This window comes from Prinia subflava, chromosome 1 (genome assembly GCF_021018805.1).
Source record: "Prinia subflava isolate CZ2003 ecotype Zambia chromosome 1, Cam_Psub_1.2, whole genome shotgun sequence".
Lineage (NCBI taxonomy): Eukaryota > Metazoa > Chordata > Aves > Passeriformes > Cisticolidae > Prinia > Prinia subflava.
The window spans coordinates 99957605-99976222 of NC_086247.1; the positions used below are offsets into that span (position 1 = coordinate 99957605).

Genomic DNA, 18618 nt, shown 5'->3' on the forward strand with positions numbered 1-18618 from the left:
ATTTCCAGAGGACAAGAGCTACCAGACCTTTCTACAGGATCACTGCTTCAATAAGACTGCTTCATCTGGACTGCTACCACCACCCTAACTAACAGGGTGTCAGGCTGTATTCTCACTCTGTCAGTGGTCTTTTGTGCTATTGCTTTTATTTTATTTTATTTTAGTTTTTTATTTTTCTCTCTGTCTCCTATTAAATTGTACTTCTGACTTGGAGTCTCTCACTGGTTTTGCTTTCAAACCAGCACAGCACTGCATTTCAGCCAACTGACAACAGCATTATTTTTGCTGCAATTTTACAACTGAAGAAGAAATAATTACATAAGAAAAATCTTTTAACTTTGTGATTAGATTTGGTTGCTTTGTCACCCTAGCGAGTGCTGTAGGATGTAGTGGTCCTGGGAATCAGCGGCGGATAATGTCTTTTAGACAGGGAGCTCCCCATCTCCCTTGAAAGTGCTTATAGCCAGCTCCCAGTAAACTTCTAATGGCCCCAAGCTATTTAAATTACTTTGCATCTAAATTGAAATCTATTTTATGTGAACAAGGTGGTTTGGTAGGCTAGTGACAGCATTCTTTTGAACAAACTGTAGGCTGCCTGCCTCAAACACACAATTACAGGACAACTGTGTTAAGCCACCTTTCTACCTTAAAAAGAATTTATGTGAAGGACCAAGTAAATAGAACAATTAATATTATGTATGTCCACTAAGTGTTCTGCAAAATATTTTACATTTTATAAATTTCTAGGTAGGGAAGAAATGGTTATATTTTACTAGTCTATTGCGTACTTCAAATCAGCTCTCAGGATAGCCATAAAAAGTTATTTTTAAGGCTTATTGTCTGCAGAATCTGAAATTGGTTATAGTCCTTGTGGATATGAATAACTTAGAGTCACTTTATAGCAAATGTACCTTGTAGACTAGGAGATTATTAAATCCTATTTTGCTACTCATCCTGTTTTCTTAACTATTGTCAGTCAGAGTCAGCACCTAAAGCCCAAGAATTTTCTTTATGGTTACAGCTGCTTGTTGAATCTCTTTGGTAGTTGTGCAACCTATAACCATCAGGTTAGGCTTATAGTCTGGAGCCTTAGGGACTCTTTACAGCAGGAAAAAAATCTGAAATTCCCACAAAAAAACCAGTATTGGATTGAAAGGTGGGAACAAGTTGGAAAGAACTGTTGTACAAATTAGGTAATGCTGCCTTAGAGTGAACCAATGAGAGAATTCATTGCCCAGAGGGGGGCTTAGTAATTATAAGTAATTTTTTGTTTAGATTTGGTTTGTCTCTGTCAAAATTCCCAGCACCTTGGGGACAATAGATGGCCAACAGTGAAGTGTCCGGGCTTTGCACAGAGGGGGAATAATGGAGAAAGGTGTGTTGAAGATGTTGGATGACACAGACAGTTACTGTGGAAAATTCAAAGTAAGCTCTGCTGTAATCAGTTTATAACAGAGAGGAGCCAAGAATGCAAAGAAGGTAGAGCAAACGAGATGTAGAGTTGGTTGCATAGTAACTCTGCAATTGTTACTTTAGTGGAATTAATGATGCTTATTTTGTGATATTAGCTCCTTAGTTGAAGTGATTATAATGTACATTGAATTCCTACCAGTAAAGTTCACGCATTGTATGTATGTATAATGCATTGTATTTTTCTCTATTAAAATATTGTTTACTATATCATTTGATGCAAGAGTGTGGGAATGTCTGGTGCAATAGTGGCCAACAAGGTTTCATTAAAAATTGGCATGTAAATATAATGTATGACCAAACAAGTATGTCTGCAAATTATGGAAGATGCTATTTACGAAGGTGTTTTGCACCTGTGCTTAGTAGATGGGCAGCAGAGATCAGCCATGCATTCAGGCCTTGATACCTGTTTCATTTTACTCCCTGAAATACTAATTTAATAGCCTTCTGTACTACTGTAAGTCTTGATCTTTAACTCTGATCCTTGTTTCTGAGAGTCTGAGAATACTCTTCATACAGCACCCACATACAGGCAGGCAGAAGTGTTTCTGTCACATGAAAGAGATTGAAGTAAACATGGAAGTCTTGCAAAAATGAAACATCTGTGACAAAAATAAAAAGCCAACTATGTGTGGTACAATCCTTCTCTTTGCTGGTACTCCCATTCAAGCCCGTCAGATGGTGTAGACTAAAGGAACTCTGTCATTTCAATGTGTAGCAGTGTAGTCCTGTTGGTATAGCTGTGGCTATAGCTCTTGGCAAGGCTTTTAACACGGAAGTAGTCAATAATACCAACATTTTGCCCAGTGGGATTCATTTCAGGAAAACAGTGTTAATGTGACATCTGTAGGCATGCTATGTCAGTCACAAAACCCACACTTGATGGGTGAGGTCATGCAATGGGAGATGTTGGAGTATATGGACCCAAAGGCCCTACTCAAAGCAAGGCTGATAGCAGCTCATCATTAACCATCTGTCACTGTTACCCTTGGAGATCAAAGTAAGCAAAACCAGTGAATCCAATCACTCTATCCAGGTGACTCTTTTGTGGAAGAGCTGTTTTGGGATGACACCACTAAATCATAAAGTTCTTGCACACTTAAACACCTGAATTAATTTCACCTATGTAGTGTAACATGCAAATAAGCTTCATTCCAATCCTCAGAACACTCTTATTTTAAGAAATAACACTGCACACTTGTAAGACCTGATTTTTGTAAGGTCAAAATTTATATTCTCAAAATTAAGAGTTCATTGCAACGCTTCAGTGACTGGTCCAGTAGAGTCATGACTGGTAGCTCACTGCATTTTATCACAATTTGAATTCTCCGTTTTTTAATAAGTTGACATTTTTGAAGTTATCACAGATTTAAAAATTAATATGAAATTTATTTTACACTGATGTCGTTTACATGTTGAAGTCAATGATATAGCATGGGCCTGTATGAGTGTGATTTATTAAAGCATCTTTCTTTACTGGTCCAGATTTTTTTGTCTGCTGCTGATTAGACCTGATGTCTTCGAGGTTCCAGGCTTTATATTCAGTGGGAGTAAAGTATATAATAAACCAGGAAAACTGAACCTAGAAAGAAAACACTGCACTCTGAACTCCTCCTCTATACAGTCCAGCGTCGTCACTCAGAATTTAAGGAGCAGATGCATTAGACTACATATCAGAAACTGCTTTCAGTTCAGCAAGTTTGCCATCTAAAATGTTATTACATGGTTAGTATTGTAAGGAAGAAAATATAGCTACAGGTAACATTCATAATTAATTCCAGGTATTCTGCAACATGTTGGAGTACCCTGTAGGAAGAGACCCACTAATTTGAGATGTGTGAAATGCCAGTACTTGATTGTTTTTCTTTGTTTAATGAAGACACTGATAAGAAAAATAATGAAAAGTTAAGGTACTGTTAAAGAATAAGGAGACTGCTCATCCGAATTATTAATTTGGTTTGCATCAGTACTCATTTTGTTTTAATGTATAGTGGAACACAAAGGACTGCTTTAGAAAAAATAACTAAAGAAATATAGATGCATTTGTTTCAGAAATATTAAAGAGAGCTAACCCAATTTCTTCAAGGTGTAGCATTCTTTCTGCAAAGAACTTGTCTCAGGTGTGGTTTTATAATAACAATTAGCAGGAGCTGTTGCTGCCCTTTGGACTTGAAGGAGTTAAATTCTAAATCTTACTTCAAGATATGTCTCTGTCCTAATTCTCACATATTGTTTTGATAATAACTTGGATCTTAAGTCATGATTTCAACTTTTTACCCCTGTGCTTCTACTTCTGTGGGAAAATACTCACTTTTGACCTATATATATATTCCATTTCTTAAATGCCTCTGTGCTTTGTTAAGAAATCCCATTGCAGGCATTGCCAGCTGGTTTTTCTTGTGTTGAGAGCGTGGGAGGTTATAATTTATAGATTGATGGTGTTGAAGAGGCCACATATTTTAGGAAAGCCTGTATGCGTACACTCATGCAACTGTCTCCCTGTTGATCACTAACTTTGGGCATGTAATTATCAGTTTACTGATGGGCTTAGAGTTACAATTACACTTAAAGACTGTATAGTGCAGCCACTCTCAGAAATGCTGGAATTTCTCAGTTCTTCTTTGCCCAAGAACCAGAGATATGAAATGTTTCGGTTTGGAATAATTTTGAAACCTTAGGAGGTCCTGATTTTTGAAAAACTTGTTCACTGTCCCGTCTCTTTAATGTTTTTCATTGTATCTCAATGAGAAAGTTGTTTCTTTTTAGGTAACTTTGTTTAGTACATGTTGAACTTTAATAGAAGAGCATCTTTTTCTAAAAGTTAAGTGAAAGTCAAGCTGTATCTGTTGTATTTGCTGTCTTGCAAAGGTTGAATTTTATAGCTGTTTCAGTCAAAGCAGATAGATGAATGAAATAAACTAACAAAAATGTTTTCTGCAAGATGCATGAATTAGAACTGAGACCATGTTTATAACATGTAGAGTTTGTGATTTTCTTCAGATTGGAATATTTTGAAGAGCATTGTAAACGCAGTCTTGAGATCTAGTGATCTTAAGAGTAGTTTGGAAAATTTGAGGAAACAGTCTGTTGTTTGAGGAATGAAATTTTATATTGTAATCTTTTTAGTAAGTTTTACTAGAATTTTAGGAGAGAAGACTTTTACAAATGTGGGGGAAAATATCAGTTTTCTCTGAGGGAAAACTGAAACAGAAACAATCTTGTAGCCAAGTACTAGGATTTCTTTTAAGATAGTATGAATAATGAAATACAATATGATAAAATACTGAAACCTAACCCAGTCAGAATGGCATTAGATGGTATGGGGTTTGCAGGAGATATTTCCAGGTATGTAATTCCTGTTTTACAACAAACTAAGACCGGTCATGCTGTCACCTATGAACAACAGAAATGGGTTTTAATAACACTAACTTTTTCAGACTTTATGCAGGACTGTGACTGCATGTGCATTAAGGTAAAAGAAATAAACCCCTCAAGGAAAAAAGCAGTAGAATTCACTTCTGACTCTGTGGTGAACTGATGCTAATAGAAGTACTGCCACTGAATTGAAAGCTTGCAAGTGACCAGCTGAAAAGAAAATGTTTTTATAAGTCAGAGGCTATGAAGGCTTCTTAGGCTGGAGAAAACTATGCAACATTGAAAAGGTTTTAGGTCACATACTTCTCACAGGAATTTAAAAGACTGTGTGTACAGAAAGGAAAGCAGTTCACACTTGGCACTGTTTAGCACTGCAATGTGTGTAGAATTAAATTGGTTAAGTGTTGATAAAGATACTGGATTTCACTGTAGACGGACATCTATAGTAGTTTTTCCATGGGGAGACTGGCCTTTAAAATAAATTGAGTTTGGTCTGTGACCACTGCTGGAATGCCTTTAGTTTTTGCATTTTGTGTCATGTCATAGGAAGGGAGACACACTTGAGACCCATCTAGTGATGCGCAATAGTACACCATCCTTAACAGTGCTTTTTCCAAGAGTCTTTGCCTTTGGAGTATGATTAAAAACTAATTTTTAGGTTGTTTATCAGAAGTTTTTGATAGCTGCTTCACTTGGTTCCCCAGATAGTCAGAAATTAATGTTATGCTTGTCCTGTGTTCTGAAATTGATTTATGATTTTAACATACGTTGCTTTATAAAGAACGTTTTTTAGGTAGCCTGTTCTCTTAAAACTTGGAACTTACACACCTATATTCCTGTAAAGTCATTTAACAGTTCTTTGTGCATTTCAAGAGCTGTAAGAAACAGGAGCAAAAAGCAATTTTTAAGTTTGGGAACATTTGATTTGAAAATACCTTCTGTGGTACTGCAAGAATAGTGTGATTATGAAATTATGAAAACCACCTTGCACTGGCATTTGATGTGAAAATTGTTAAATGGACATGAATATTAATAATTTCATATTAATTTAATGAATGGAATGCCCTCTGTTTCTAGCCAGTGCAAATTCAATGCCCATAATATGTGAAATAGCCATGAAAGTCTATCATGTATCATATGATTGGCAAGCATGTATTGAGCTAAAAGATTATTCAGACCCAATTGCCTGATTGGGTCTTTTAGGTCTATTAGATTAACTCTATCAAATTTTCAAACCATATATCTAACAGTTTTAGGATAAATAGCATCTAAAAATGGGGAGGGATCCTAAGAGTGTTTCAGCTTTGAGTGCTGTATTACTATGCAACAAAAGGTCTATAAGCACTGGTGTTCTTGAATCACCTATTCAAAAAGTTTTTCTGTGTTTGCAAACCAGTCTCATTCAGAGTTGTGCATAAATATTTTTTCTTTGAAGAAAACAGAAAAATTATGATTTTGGCAGGAGAAATTTGCACTGCATAAATATAAACAGAAGGGGTCATTACCAGAACAAAATATGGCTACAATAGTAAAGCTCTTGCAATAATATTACAAAAAAGTACTTGTGCATTTCTAATTAGGTGGTAAAGCAGATGGCAGTCATAAAATGAATGAAGCAACTTACTTGGCTAAGTCAGATTTCACTAAAGAAATTTTGCTGCAGCTGCATGATTCCTTAGAGGAATAAAAGGAAATTTTTGAAATGCAAAATCCAACATGCTCGTATTTTGTTAGGTTCCATTTGACTGGTGTATTGATGCAGTCTGCCTGTGGGGAGAGAGAACACTTGCCTGTATTTGTGAAGAGGAGATGGAGAACTTGGTGATACCTGCTTCTTGGTGTCTCTTGTTAATGCCCTACATTCAGTCCTGTGTGCTTGCATCATTTGTGCTGTGGCCTTTGATATAAACGTACTTGCACCTGCTGGAGCAATCGTTTGCTGCGTCCTTCGTTGTTAGAAGCAGTTTTATTAGCATGAGATGTGAAGGATAATGTATTGCGGTATTCCTACTCGGCCTTTGCTGAAACTTCATTCACCTTGGCACTCCTACTGACTTGTGGAAGAAGGCAGTGCCTGCCTTGAAAATGCTTTATTAGAAAGCTTAGACGTTTTCTTTGTCAAAAATTTCATAGGGGTGTTACTTAAACAAGGCTCCTGTGTTCATTCTGTCCCTACTAATACTTGAAAGAATTTAAGGGTGTTCATGTGAGTTTTCACCTAGTACTAGTATTACTGGCTAACAGGGAAAAATAGTTGTTTGAGCAGGATAAATTCCCTGATCTATCAAAATCAGAACTTGTCTTGGTGTGACAAGAGATGCCTGCAAAACAACAAGGCTGCTTCTACCAGACAGAGCCCTAAAGTATACAAGAGATCCTGTCTGCATCCCTTCTATAGATTCCATAAGATTGTTGGGTTTAGCCTGCCATATGCCTGATGACTGTTTTGCTCTGCAGATACTATTTGTTTCCAGATTTCTCTGTCACAAATTTTTCCTGCCTGTAGAGCAGTGAAATTGTCTGGGTGCAGTTTTAGATTTAGTCAATGTGGATCTTGATTGTCATTCTTTCTGGCTGTAAAAATGACCATGCAAATATTTTGTAGAAAATGCACATCTGACATCCTCAATTTCTAAAGGAAGACCAGGGTCTTTAACAAATTTTAACAATTATAAAGATACTTGTGTTAGAGGAAAATGTGTGTTTTTTCAAGTATGTCTTTGGGAAGCCACTTTCAGACTTTTCTCAAAGAATTTACTTAATCAAGCCAAGTCAACATACTTACATTTAAATCTTCCTAAAATTTCTCTAGTGTATATTGAAATGTAAATGTACAGGGGCAAAAAGTGCACACTTAGTGTGATTGAGATTCCTTTTGAAATATGATTGACCAAAAACCCCCGAATTTTGGTACTGAATATGCTGTGAACAAGTTTTGAATGCAGTATTCTTGAACTGCTTTTAACTGCTTCACTGCTGAAGCACATGCTGCTAGCTCTGGCATAGTGCCCTCAAGGGAACTACATTCTTGTTGCTTTCTAGAACAGCTGGAAGCAGCAGCCCTGTGCAAGTGTCAGTGAAGCGTAGCTTATCATTAATCAAAAATTAGCTTCCAGATGTGCTTTCTTGTACTTGAAACACAGGATAAAAATGCCTGTATCTTAGATGTCTTAGGTGAGACTAACTTAAATGTGTTCTTGAATTGTTTCACTGAGTTCTTAGTAGAATAGCACTAGTTAAGAACCTGAGCTGTTTATTCTGCATTACTAAAATTCATCCTTGTAGGCTATATGTTGACTTTTACATTTTTAAGGGGTTGGGAGAGTGTCTTTGTTCTATATCAAATGCATCTCCCATGAATGTAACTTGACTTTTGATTATGGATAACTGATGTGGGAGGCTCTTCCACAGATGTCCCCCTCATCTGTTTTAGCCTTTCATGGTAGAAAATCAGCTGTAGTATCATAGTACCTGTTTGTCTGCCTTCCTTCTGAATCCATGCAAGTCTGTGGTTAGCTTTGGCAGGCTAGTGCCATGTAGTTGTAATTGTTCATTATTCTATCATGTCTGCTGTGATTGTTAATTCTCTCCTCATGGTGTGTAATCTTAAATCAATACAAAATTAATGCCTTCTGTTAATATGCTGGATTACTACAGATCTTCATGTTTACAAATTGAATATGAAAGAAGACATGACCTTTACACTTTGTGTTAAAGCACTTCAGCACCAGTAGCCTCAGAAATTCAGTTCCCTCAATGATTAGGATAGACTGAGAGAGGGCACCAGCCACGTACTGAACTTGTGGAAGCAGGAACAATATTCTGGACTCTTACACGTGTATATTACCAAAATTATTTCACAGTGTAACTTTAGTAAGTAGAACTATGAAAGCAAGCTTTAACCTTGTGTTAACCTTGGTGGTGGGCTTGAGTTTGCTGCTCTTCCCACTGCTCTCTGGATCAGTCCAGATAAACCATTGCAAGTATCTAGAATTCTTTCCAATGTTTTGTAATAGCCATCACAGAACTTGAAAAGAGTGAAGAATCTTCAACAGGTGTCAGATTATGGTTGAGGAACCCTAGAACTCTTGCATTGTTTTGCCACAGTGTTTATAGGTTGGAAGTGCTGTAGTTTTGCTTTCCCTGTGCTCAGCTATGTGTTGTTCTGGACTGTCTTTGGTACCAGCAGACTTGTTTGGGTCATGTATCTGTTCAAAAAACAGTATAAGTAATTTTTATCTAGAGCAAATTTAAGTGCTTTGCCACCTAATAGTTGCACCAGTGCTATTGGGAGAAAGGATGTGGGAATATCAGGCAGACTGTTGCAGGTTCAGTTTATATCAGCCTTGCAGATACACACAGTTGGGCTCAAGGGCTGTATGTTTTGTCAGCTGTTTATGTGGACAGTGATGTAGCTGCTCTTTCTTTTCAGTACACCACAGGGTTTGAAATCTTAGGACCTTGATTTTGTTCTAGGCTGTTTCTGTTGTTCAGTTTGTCAGCGTTTTCATGTGCTGTTTTGTGTGGGTTTCAAGATATTTCCTTATGGAAGTACTTCCCAGGAAGTCATCTTGCAGGAAGTCAAAGAGGCTTTTTGGTTAGAAAATGCTGAAGTGATGACTTAAAGCATATGAAATACATATTTGTTCCCACTTCCGAAGGTGCTGTCTAGTTCATGGCCGTGCCCAGAAGTTGGCACTAAGGCCTGTGGAGCCTCTGGGAGACTGTTGGAAGTGTGTGAACTTGTTTCTCGTGTTGCTGTGACTTCTTGTTGGAGATATCTCAGTTCTTCTGGTGGTGTCGTAAGAGTATAAAGCTGTGGGCATGTGGGAACCACTATTCTTTATAACAACACAATGTGATTTATGGGATGGTTGGGCCTCTGTTACTGGGTGAAGAATTCACTGGTTGACTTTTCCAGTTCAAGTACCTGGATATAGTTATGATTTGAAGTATTTGTCTCAGGGAGCTAGGAAATTTAGGCCTTTTTCCTGAGGAGATTTGTTTCTGCTGAGAGATGAAGTCAGTCTTCTACCCTTTACTTTTATTAGTATATGTGTAGTCAGTCACTGTAGTACATTTGTTCTGTGGGTGTGGGAGGCACAAGCACCTTCTAAGGTGTGCCCTAGAAAGCTTTGGAAAGAAGGATTCTTATGAAACCTTGAATGTGATTTAACTGCTTGTTAAACTCCCAGGAAGATCCTAACTCCTATTTAAATGTGTTTATGTCAAAGGATTATTTTCAGGACATAGGGAAATACTTGATGTGAAAGTTTCTGACTTGTTTTGGGGCTGGGCGTCAGGAGGCCTGTTTCATTATCTAATGAGATTAGTCATTTCTAAGATAGGTTTGAACATTTGGGTTCATTCTTCTCTTTCTCTAGTCTGCTACTTAAAGTTTGTAATGATTATTTAACATTTAAAGTACTTGTTCTATCTTAATAAAATACTGACATTACTTTGTGCAGAGTTTGATGGATGTTGTGTATTTAAACTGTAATAAAACACCAGTCAAACTCGATGACACAATAATAAGGCTGATCTACCTTTTAAAACTTCCTTATTCTCTAGTTCTTTAAAACAGCTAGTATCATGTCTCATCCTGTGTCCTCACATATCCTATCAATTTCTGGGTCATGGGGTGCTTCTGCTGATCTGGTTTGAATGTTGTAATTGGAACCAGATGATGGGAGGGTTAGACTCTGCTTGCCTGGAGTTGCTTCCCTCCTTTTCCAGGAATGCTTTTGTTGCGGAAATATCTGAATCATTTTTGCAGTGTCTTCCAGATATTTGGCTCTTAGTACGCTAGTGCTATTTTCAAACAATACATTCTCAAGTATACTTTTGCTCTTGTTAACCAAACTATGTGACTCAATAAACAATGAAGTTACTGGCTGAATTTGTGATATTTTCATAACAGATAAGATTATATTGCTTCATGGTTCTTGGATGTGAAATATGTTGCCACTTTTCAAAATTCTTGTTCCTGTGCTTTTTCTTAGAAAATTGAACTTGTAATTTGTAGGTCACATGAGGCAAAAGAGTTTAGATTCACTTCAGGGAATTACAAAACTTTGGAGACTTTTTGAACTGACGTTAGAAAATACTGGCAAATAATTACCATGAATTTTCACTTCAGCATAAAATAAGTTATGGATTGTGTTTTTAGAGGTGATAGACTATACCAAGTGTAAAGTGCAGAGTACTGCAGGCATTAATTTCTTCAAGTAAAAAAAAAGTTATTTGTTTAGAGCCATATGAGTTTCCAATGCTAATTTTTCTTTAATTGTTCAGTAAGTAATTGCCTCTCTGGAAGTATTTTGGTCAAAGCATATTAGCTAGTTCTTAATATTGTGCAGGCAGCTCACATACTGCAGTTCAATTATTCTGTTCCTTCAAATGTATCAAGTTCTAGCTCTGTTCAACAGAGTAAAGGCAGGTGCTGTAATGGATCAGCTAGCAGTTGTAATTGATGCTTATTATATAAAACAGTCTTCAGGGATGAAAGTTACTCATCATAAAAGTGAGTGGGTAATGAGATTAATATGATAGACTTTCAGATCTTTATGTAATCTCTTAAAGGAAAGGAAACAAGGTTTTGATGCATTAGTTTTATGTAGGCTATAAAATTGACAATAAAAAATTGTTTCACAATTGAAGAAAGGCACCACTATCTCTACTTATTAACTAGAACCAACTATGGTAACTGTACCAGCTATCTGTAAATACAAAGCTATGTTTAACTAGTCCCCTTCAAACAAATGTCTGCAGCAAATCAAAGTCCTCCTGTTAAGGACAACTGCATATTCACAAGGCCTGCATTCAGCTTTATGTATAGTAGTGCAGAAGATGCCAGCTGAATTTGTGCCTGTAATGATGTGACTTTGGTGTAATGCTTTTCTTTTCCTGGTCTGTTCTCATTTTTGTTGCATTTACAAGACTCCAAGGAATTAAAGTGGGCAGAATAGCTTCTTGGCTTCTTTTGGTCACCTTCTCTAAGAAAATGAGACTGATCATATGCTCTGTTCTTTGTTAGTTTTCAGCCTCTTGGCCAGTTTTGGGTACATTTTGACAGAGATATAGGTGTCTTGGATATGATTGTTTCTATAAATTTCTTCAATATTTGGTGCTAGCTAAATAAGGGAAATTCTGTACCCTGTGATCCACAGTGTTCCCTGTGAAGGAGAGGAAGCAAACTAAATGGGGTGTCTGTTGCTCTCTTTGGATGGTACACAGCTATTCTGTTGGCCACTTTGTTGCTATCCCTTAGTGTATGAATCTTTGGATGGTTGCATTGGGGAGGGATGTAAAGACAAATGGAATGGATATGTAAGGAAACATACTTTGATTGCTTTGGAGCAAGTTATTCTGTTAGAAGAGGTCAACTGAGGAACAGAACAGCTTAAGAACAAACATCTCAGTTTAATCAGATGAGCAAGATGAGTGAGGGATAAAACCCATAAGGTTTTTTCACCCATAAGCATATTTTTATCTCAGTTTATTCGGCTGAAATAGTAAATAGGAGGACAAAGTAAAGACTCATAGAGATCAGGGATTCCTGGTTTTTGCTTTTTTTTCCTCCTAACTTGTATTTGCAAAAATTTCTCCTGGAAAATATTGCCCTTGAAGATTAAAACTACGTTTTGTGCTGGCACCTGATTATTTATCCTACTCTTCTGGATCTGGAGGTAACCATTCTGTGTTTCAAGACTTAGGCAGAAGGTAACATGATACTTACTGTGTCCAAATTATGTTACACTATCCAGCTCACTCCTCCAGTGGGTGGAGCTGCGTGTTGTTTGTAAATCCATGGGGGACTAAAGGAAACAGTGTATTTTTTGTGGAGAAGACCTGTGTAAAACTTAGGACAAGTATTGATGCAGACAGAAGCCAATCACTCAAGACAAGCAACAGCTTTACAACTCCAGACAGAAGTTCCTTGATGATCTTAAATACTGTAAACGTAATTTAAAAGTTATTTAGTACTTACTCTCCCTTGATCAGATTTTTACTCTGTTGGACAAGATGCTATCAGTTATGCTAACATGAATTAAGATTCCTACCTCTGCAGTTCTTAGTTAATCTTATTGCTCCCTAGCCTGGCTCAAAAAAAAAGAAAAAAAAAATCCTAGTTCCAACTGGAAGCCTGCCATTAAATGGAGCACAGAATCATGGGTGTATTTATCTGCAAGGCAATAAAACGGCTGTAGGAGCTTTGAGAACTGCTTACTCTCTGCTCAAATATGTTGGAAAAGGGCAGCTTCATAGGAGTTGACCTGCAGTGAAGGTGAGGGACTGATCCATAGCATGGTGGTTAGACAATGCTCTTGCCCTTCTGAGTGAAGACACTGCAGTACATTGCTGAGCCAGTTAAGCTTTTTCTTCCCTTCCAACTTGTTGAACTACATGAAGAACTGTTCAAGAATAAACTTTTGTATATATTACCATCTGAATTGATGTGATGGGATTTCCAATTAACCTGTATAAATGGATGATACAGCTATTGACAACACCAATCGTGGCTCTTTTGAACATCCTTCTGCTGTAGGTGACATAGGATTTGACTGTAGGATAATCCTATGTTTATCTTCTGACCTACAAATAATTTTGCACTGTGAAGATTAAAATAATAATAAGCCCCACAGTATACATAGTAAGAAAGTATGCTATTTGAGCTTCATACGACAGGGTTCTTGCCATAGTCTCTGTCTATTTTATCATAATTATAAAGTAGGACAGTTCAGTAACTAGATATGACGCAAATTAATACTTCTTGTGAAAACAAGTCAGGCTACATAAATTACAGGCAGAAAGACTTTGCATGAAACTTTATCTCAGGTGCTTTACTGTTAAAATTGGAATCTAGGTTCCTCTTTGTTTTTCAAAGCACACTGAAACAGGTAGAATCATGCCTATAGCTTAGAACTTAGCACTTTCAAGGTCTTTCTTCTCTCTGGCACAGTATTTGCTCTGAAGCAGTCCTTTTTGGATTAAGTGTTGTTTGCTCTGTATGATATTATATTGTACTTGCATTGTTTGTAACTTACTTCTTTCTCTTTCCTCATTGTCTACTACTCAGCAGACCTGAGTTTTGCCAGCATTATATCTTTATTGGCTTGTGAAGAACCTGGGAGCAAACTGACATCCCCAAGCTGCCCTCCTACTACAAAATGTGGCATAGTGTTTATGACAAGCTTATCTTGAAGATTTGAAGTCTGTGGTAGTGTGAAGTTTTGCTGTTTTCAGTATCTTAATGGAATGTTGTTTACTGACAATTATTTGTCAGGATCAAATTGGAAATAGGAACGTGATGGGTTTTTTATAGGTCAGCTTCTGCAGAGCGTACAAAAAGAGGCAACTTGTTTGTCACACTGGGACACTACTTGTTGAATTGTAAGTTGAAGTAAAATACAAATTTTCACATTGCTCAATCTACTTAAAGACTGGAGATTAATTTACAACAAATATTACAGTGAAATATTGCTACTGTGCATATGAATCTTTTTCAGACTGTAGTATTGTTACCCTAAATTCACCTGAGTGAGGTCCTGCTGAGTTCATTTGGACTGGTTCCAGTATTGGAGTACTTAGAGAAGAATAGTCTGTTTTCTTGTTCAGTAAGCTTAGAGAACGCCATATGCAGGTAGATATTGGAATCGAAGTTTTGCAAACTGTGCTGTTGTCACTTGATAGTGGAATTCAGATGAATTTTCTTTCTTACTTGTCTGACATACATACTAAGAAGCATGATTTTCAGGATATGTTTTTCCTTTTAAGAGAAAAGCGCTCAAAGACAAAACAATGTAGTAGGTTGAAAGCGTGCACTATTTTCATGTTCTCGTACTCCCTCTTGAGTAAAAAGAAAGCAATGGTTCTTTTTAAGACAAAACAGAAGTGTGTGTTTGCTCTTTTCCATCTCCTTTTTAAAAGAACTTTTACCATAATACAGTTGCATTTCTCTGCTATATCTCTCCAATGAGTATAGCACCTTACTTACACTTATTTTGCTTAGATAATCTTTCCAGGGAAAATAATTTGACTGAATTTTTAGTTGCATTTTCAGAATTCTTTGACAGAGGAATGGGTAGCAGTGCTGATGTGATCTCAGGAGTTTTTCACGTAGGTTGTGGGTTTAGCTTGATAGGCAGATAAGTCTCACTGCTTGCTCGCTCCCCCTGCCACCGGTGGGAGGGAGGAGAGAATTGGAAGGGTAAAAGTAAGAAAACTTGTGGGTTGAGATGATAACTTCGTAAGTATTTTTCAAAAATGAAAACAAATCCAAGAAAAGTTATCAAAAGAAAATTTACTCACTGCTAGCTGACCAATGCTCAGAAGTTCCTGAGCAATGCCAGTGCTGACAAAGTTCAAACCTCTCTGCCAACTTCTATTGCTAAGCTGTGGCATGGTGATATCCCTTTGATCAGCTGGTCCAGCTGTATCTCTCCTACCGGCTTATTCATTCCCAGCCTGCTTGCTGGCATGGCAGTGTGAGAACCTTGATGGCACATATGGATTTCACTTCTAGGAAGGATTGCCTTAATCTGCAATGAAGCTTTAGTCATCATGCTTTTATACTACCTGTGCATCACTGCTAACAAAGCCTTAGTGAATGGTCTCAACTAGGGTCTTTGATACAAGTTTTAAGAAAGTTATGGTTCACATTCTGATTGTTTAAGCTGCACAGAAGGGTAATTCATTATGCAGTAGGATGCAATTTTAGTGTGACATTGTCAAATAATCATGATGGCTAACAGTAACAAGGTAATCATGCTCAAGTTACGATGCTGTTTTATTATCTGATAGCTATATATGTGAGCTGTGCTGCCATGTGAATGTGTTCCTTTTGAGTTTTTTAATTTTAAAAATGTAAGTTACATTTGGTTTTTAATTGCTACCATAAATCATTCTTGTATTTATGTATGTAATGTAGATGTCATTGGACTTTGTCACTGAACTTTTGGAGTTCAGACCTTGTTTTGACTTCAAGTCTCTGGAGGAGAGCGCATTCTGTCACTGTACAGGGACTTTCCTGTGTTTTAAGAACACAGGAAACATTCACAAATACAGTTTTATTACTATTGGGATATGTAGAGAATGAAACAAAAGTGTGGGAAAATAGAGATGCACCAAAAATACAGCATGTGTGATTTTATTTAAAGTTGATAGAATTGCTACTTTTTGTGCTTGTGCACATGAATATTAAACTATGTGAATCAGCTGTCTTAGAGTCCTTTGGTGTTGGTGAGATGCAGAGATTTGTGTTTAAACAAGCAGTCACAGGACTGAGACAACTACTCGATATATACTAAATAATTACATTTGTAGGCAATTTGAATCTTTTCACGCTGTATAAACTAGATTATTTTGGTTTCTGACTAAATGAAACTGGGTATTTTTAGATTTTAAGTTTGCTTGCTTTTCCTGTAAAAGTATTCTAGCTAATCCTTGCTGTTGTGTCTTAGTGCTTGCCATTTAAACTGGAAATCTTTTCAAAAATCTGTTTCCTTCCCCTGCAGCTTTTATATCATGTTTTCTTATATGGTGTTGACTCACTGTGGCTTCTTTTTTCAATTTTTGTGTAGTAAACTATCAAGAATTCTTGACACCTGCTGTGCCACTAAAAGAAAATATTACGTACCAAAATGCTGTTTCCAAATGGTGAAGGATTTCTTTGCTTAATTTAAAAAAAAGATGAGCTCAGTATAAGTTGTTGAATGGTTTCCAGTGAAAGAGCAGGTAGCTTTCACTAAAGCAGAACAGAAATTAAGTCATTAAATACGTAGGGATTTGAAAAAAATCCATTTTACCATTTCATGTGGGAGAAGGAAAAAAAAACTAATAAAGTAATATTTTTCTTCTAGATTTTTTCATTTGGTACCTGTGAATTTTCTGCGATCCAAAGATGGCAGCAAATAAACCTAAAGGACAGAATTCGTTGGCTTTACACAAAGTCATCATGGTGGGAAGCGGTGGTGTAGGAAAATCTGCTTTAACACTACAGTTTATGTATGATGAGGTAAGAGTCTATGGTAGAAATTTTCTCAGGAGATGCATGCTACATAGTGTTGTTTAAGTTACATTTGTGTAATTATTTTCTGAAAGGGTTTAAATGTATGTGATGTGGTATGAAATTCAGCAGGTAAGTAGAACAAAAACATGTTTTGACATTACTGATTTGCCCTCTAAAGGTACCTGTGAGGGTAAAATTTGGCGTTTTTCAGACTTCTTAGGTGTTAGATACTCTGCCATATTACTGGAATATTCTTGCATTGCTCACTAGACCTATTGAAGCTTGGTTATTATAGCTCAAAGCTTCTTCACTTAGTTGAGTTGCATGATACCTGAAACAACCAATTTATTCCATGTTTTTTGTGCTGCTGTTGAAGAGGGGAAAGAAAATCACTGTCTCTTTTCCTTTTTTTCCAGGGAAAGTCATCCCTTTTTATTAAAAATCAGAAGTTAAGCATTCAGTATACTTTAAAAGTTGATACTAAATATATCCAAACTCAGGACTACCTGGTTCCATAATGGAACATGGACAGATGTTGTGCTTGAACCAGAAGAAGAGGTTTGGGTAGTGCACAGACACTGATGTTTTGAAATTACCTCTACATTTCCTTATAATGGCTGAGGAAAGCAAAAAACCTAAAAACTGTTTAGGCTGATGAAGAGTCTCCTTTAACAAGGAGTTGTTTTGAGTACTTCACAGGGCCTAAATGCACAATGCTTAGTTATTTGCTACACTACCCATTTAATGTTTGCTATATCCTTATGTGCAAACAGAAGCAATTACCTTGTACAGGCTTGATTTTACATCATGAAGGGTTTTTTTCTAGTTTGTTGAAGACTATGAGCCCACCAAAGCAGACAGCTACAGGAAAAAGGTGGTTCTGGATGGGGAAGAAGTCCAAATTGATATATTGGATACAGCAGGGCAGGAGGACTATGCTGCAATTAGAGACAACTACTTCCGAAGTGGAGAAGGTTTTCTTTGCGTCTTCTCTATTACAGAGCTGGAATCCTTTGCAGCGACTGCAGACTTCAGGTAATTTACAAGGCAATATAATAATTTCAATTATATTGAGATGATTGAAAGTGATATTTGTGTGTGTGTGTGTTTTGTAATATCCTTTTGATGGTCCAGACTGGGTGGGAGCTCTTAATATTGTCACACAGTGTTTTGAACAGATGCCTAGCCAGGCCTTTGCTATCTGTACCACTTCAGATGTCTTAGCTGCTGTTTCTGAATAGCGGAAAGGCTATTGCCACAAAGCAGATACATAGCAACATTCAGAACACAGCTGCTTCATCATGGTCTCAACCATAGACTGCATCATATTAAAACTCTTATGATAGTAATAGAATATTATACAGGTAGGAGTTTATTATAGGTGTTTAATTTCAGTTGAGAGACAAAACATTTGAATAGCTCGTTACTGTATTTTAAAAAAAGACAGAAGATATCAGAAAACAGTTTTACGAGTTCAAAGTGTAGTGAAATAGGAAGGACCATAATATTTGAATGAAAATTAAGGAAACAAATATAAAAAGAATTATCTTCATCCCATTGAAATTAGTCTTCTTGGAGATGCTGTCACAGTTCAACTTAATTAGCACTAAGTAGCAGCATATGTTTAATATCTCTAAGGGAGGAGGAAGAAGTATGGAGAGGGAAGGAAGTCAAATTTTCGTCTTTTGGTGGTTTTTTTTTTTCATTTACTTGTGTTTCTATATGTCAGTTTTTATATATTTTGAGGGAGGGAGGAGCAGGCC

At 36.8% G+C, this 18618-nt stretch overlaps 1 protein-coding gene across 1 annotated transcript in view; it reads left to right on the top strand.

Moving 5' to 3' along the window:
• Positions 1-18618, top strand: part of RALA (RAS like proto-oncogene A) — a 31132-nt gene that overhangs the window by 3143 nt on the left and 9371 nt on the right. Inside the window, exons 2-3 of the mRNA XM_063405190.1 lie at positions 16707-16861; positions 17682-17890. Coding sequence (XP_063261260.1) covers positions 16748-16861; positions 17682-17890 — 323 coding nt within the window. The 5' untranslated portion in view covers positions 16707-16747. The remainder of the gene's footprint in view (positions 1-16706; positions 16862-17681; positions 17891-18618) is intronic.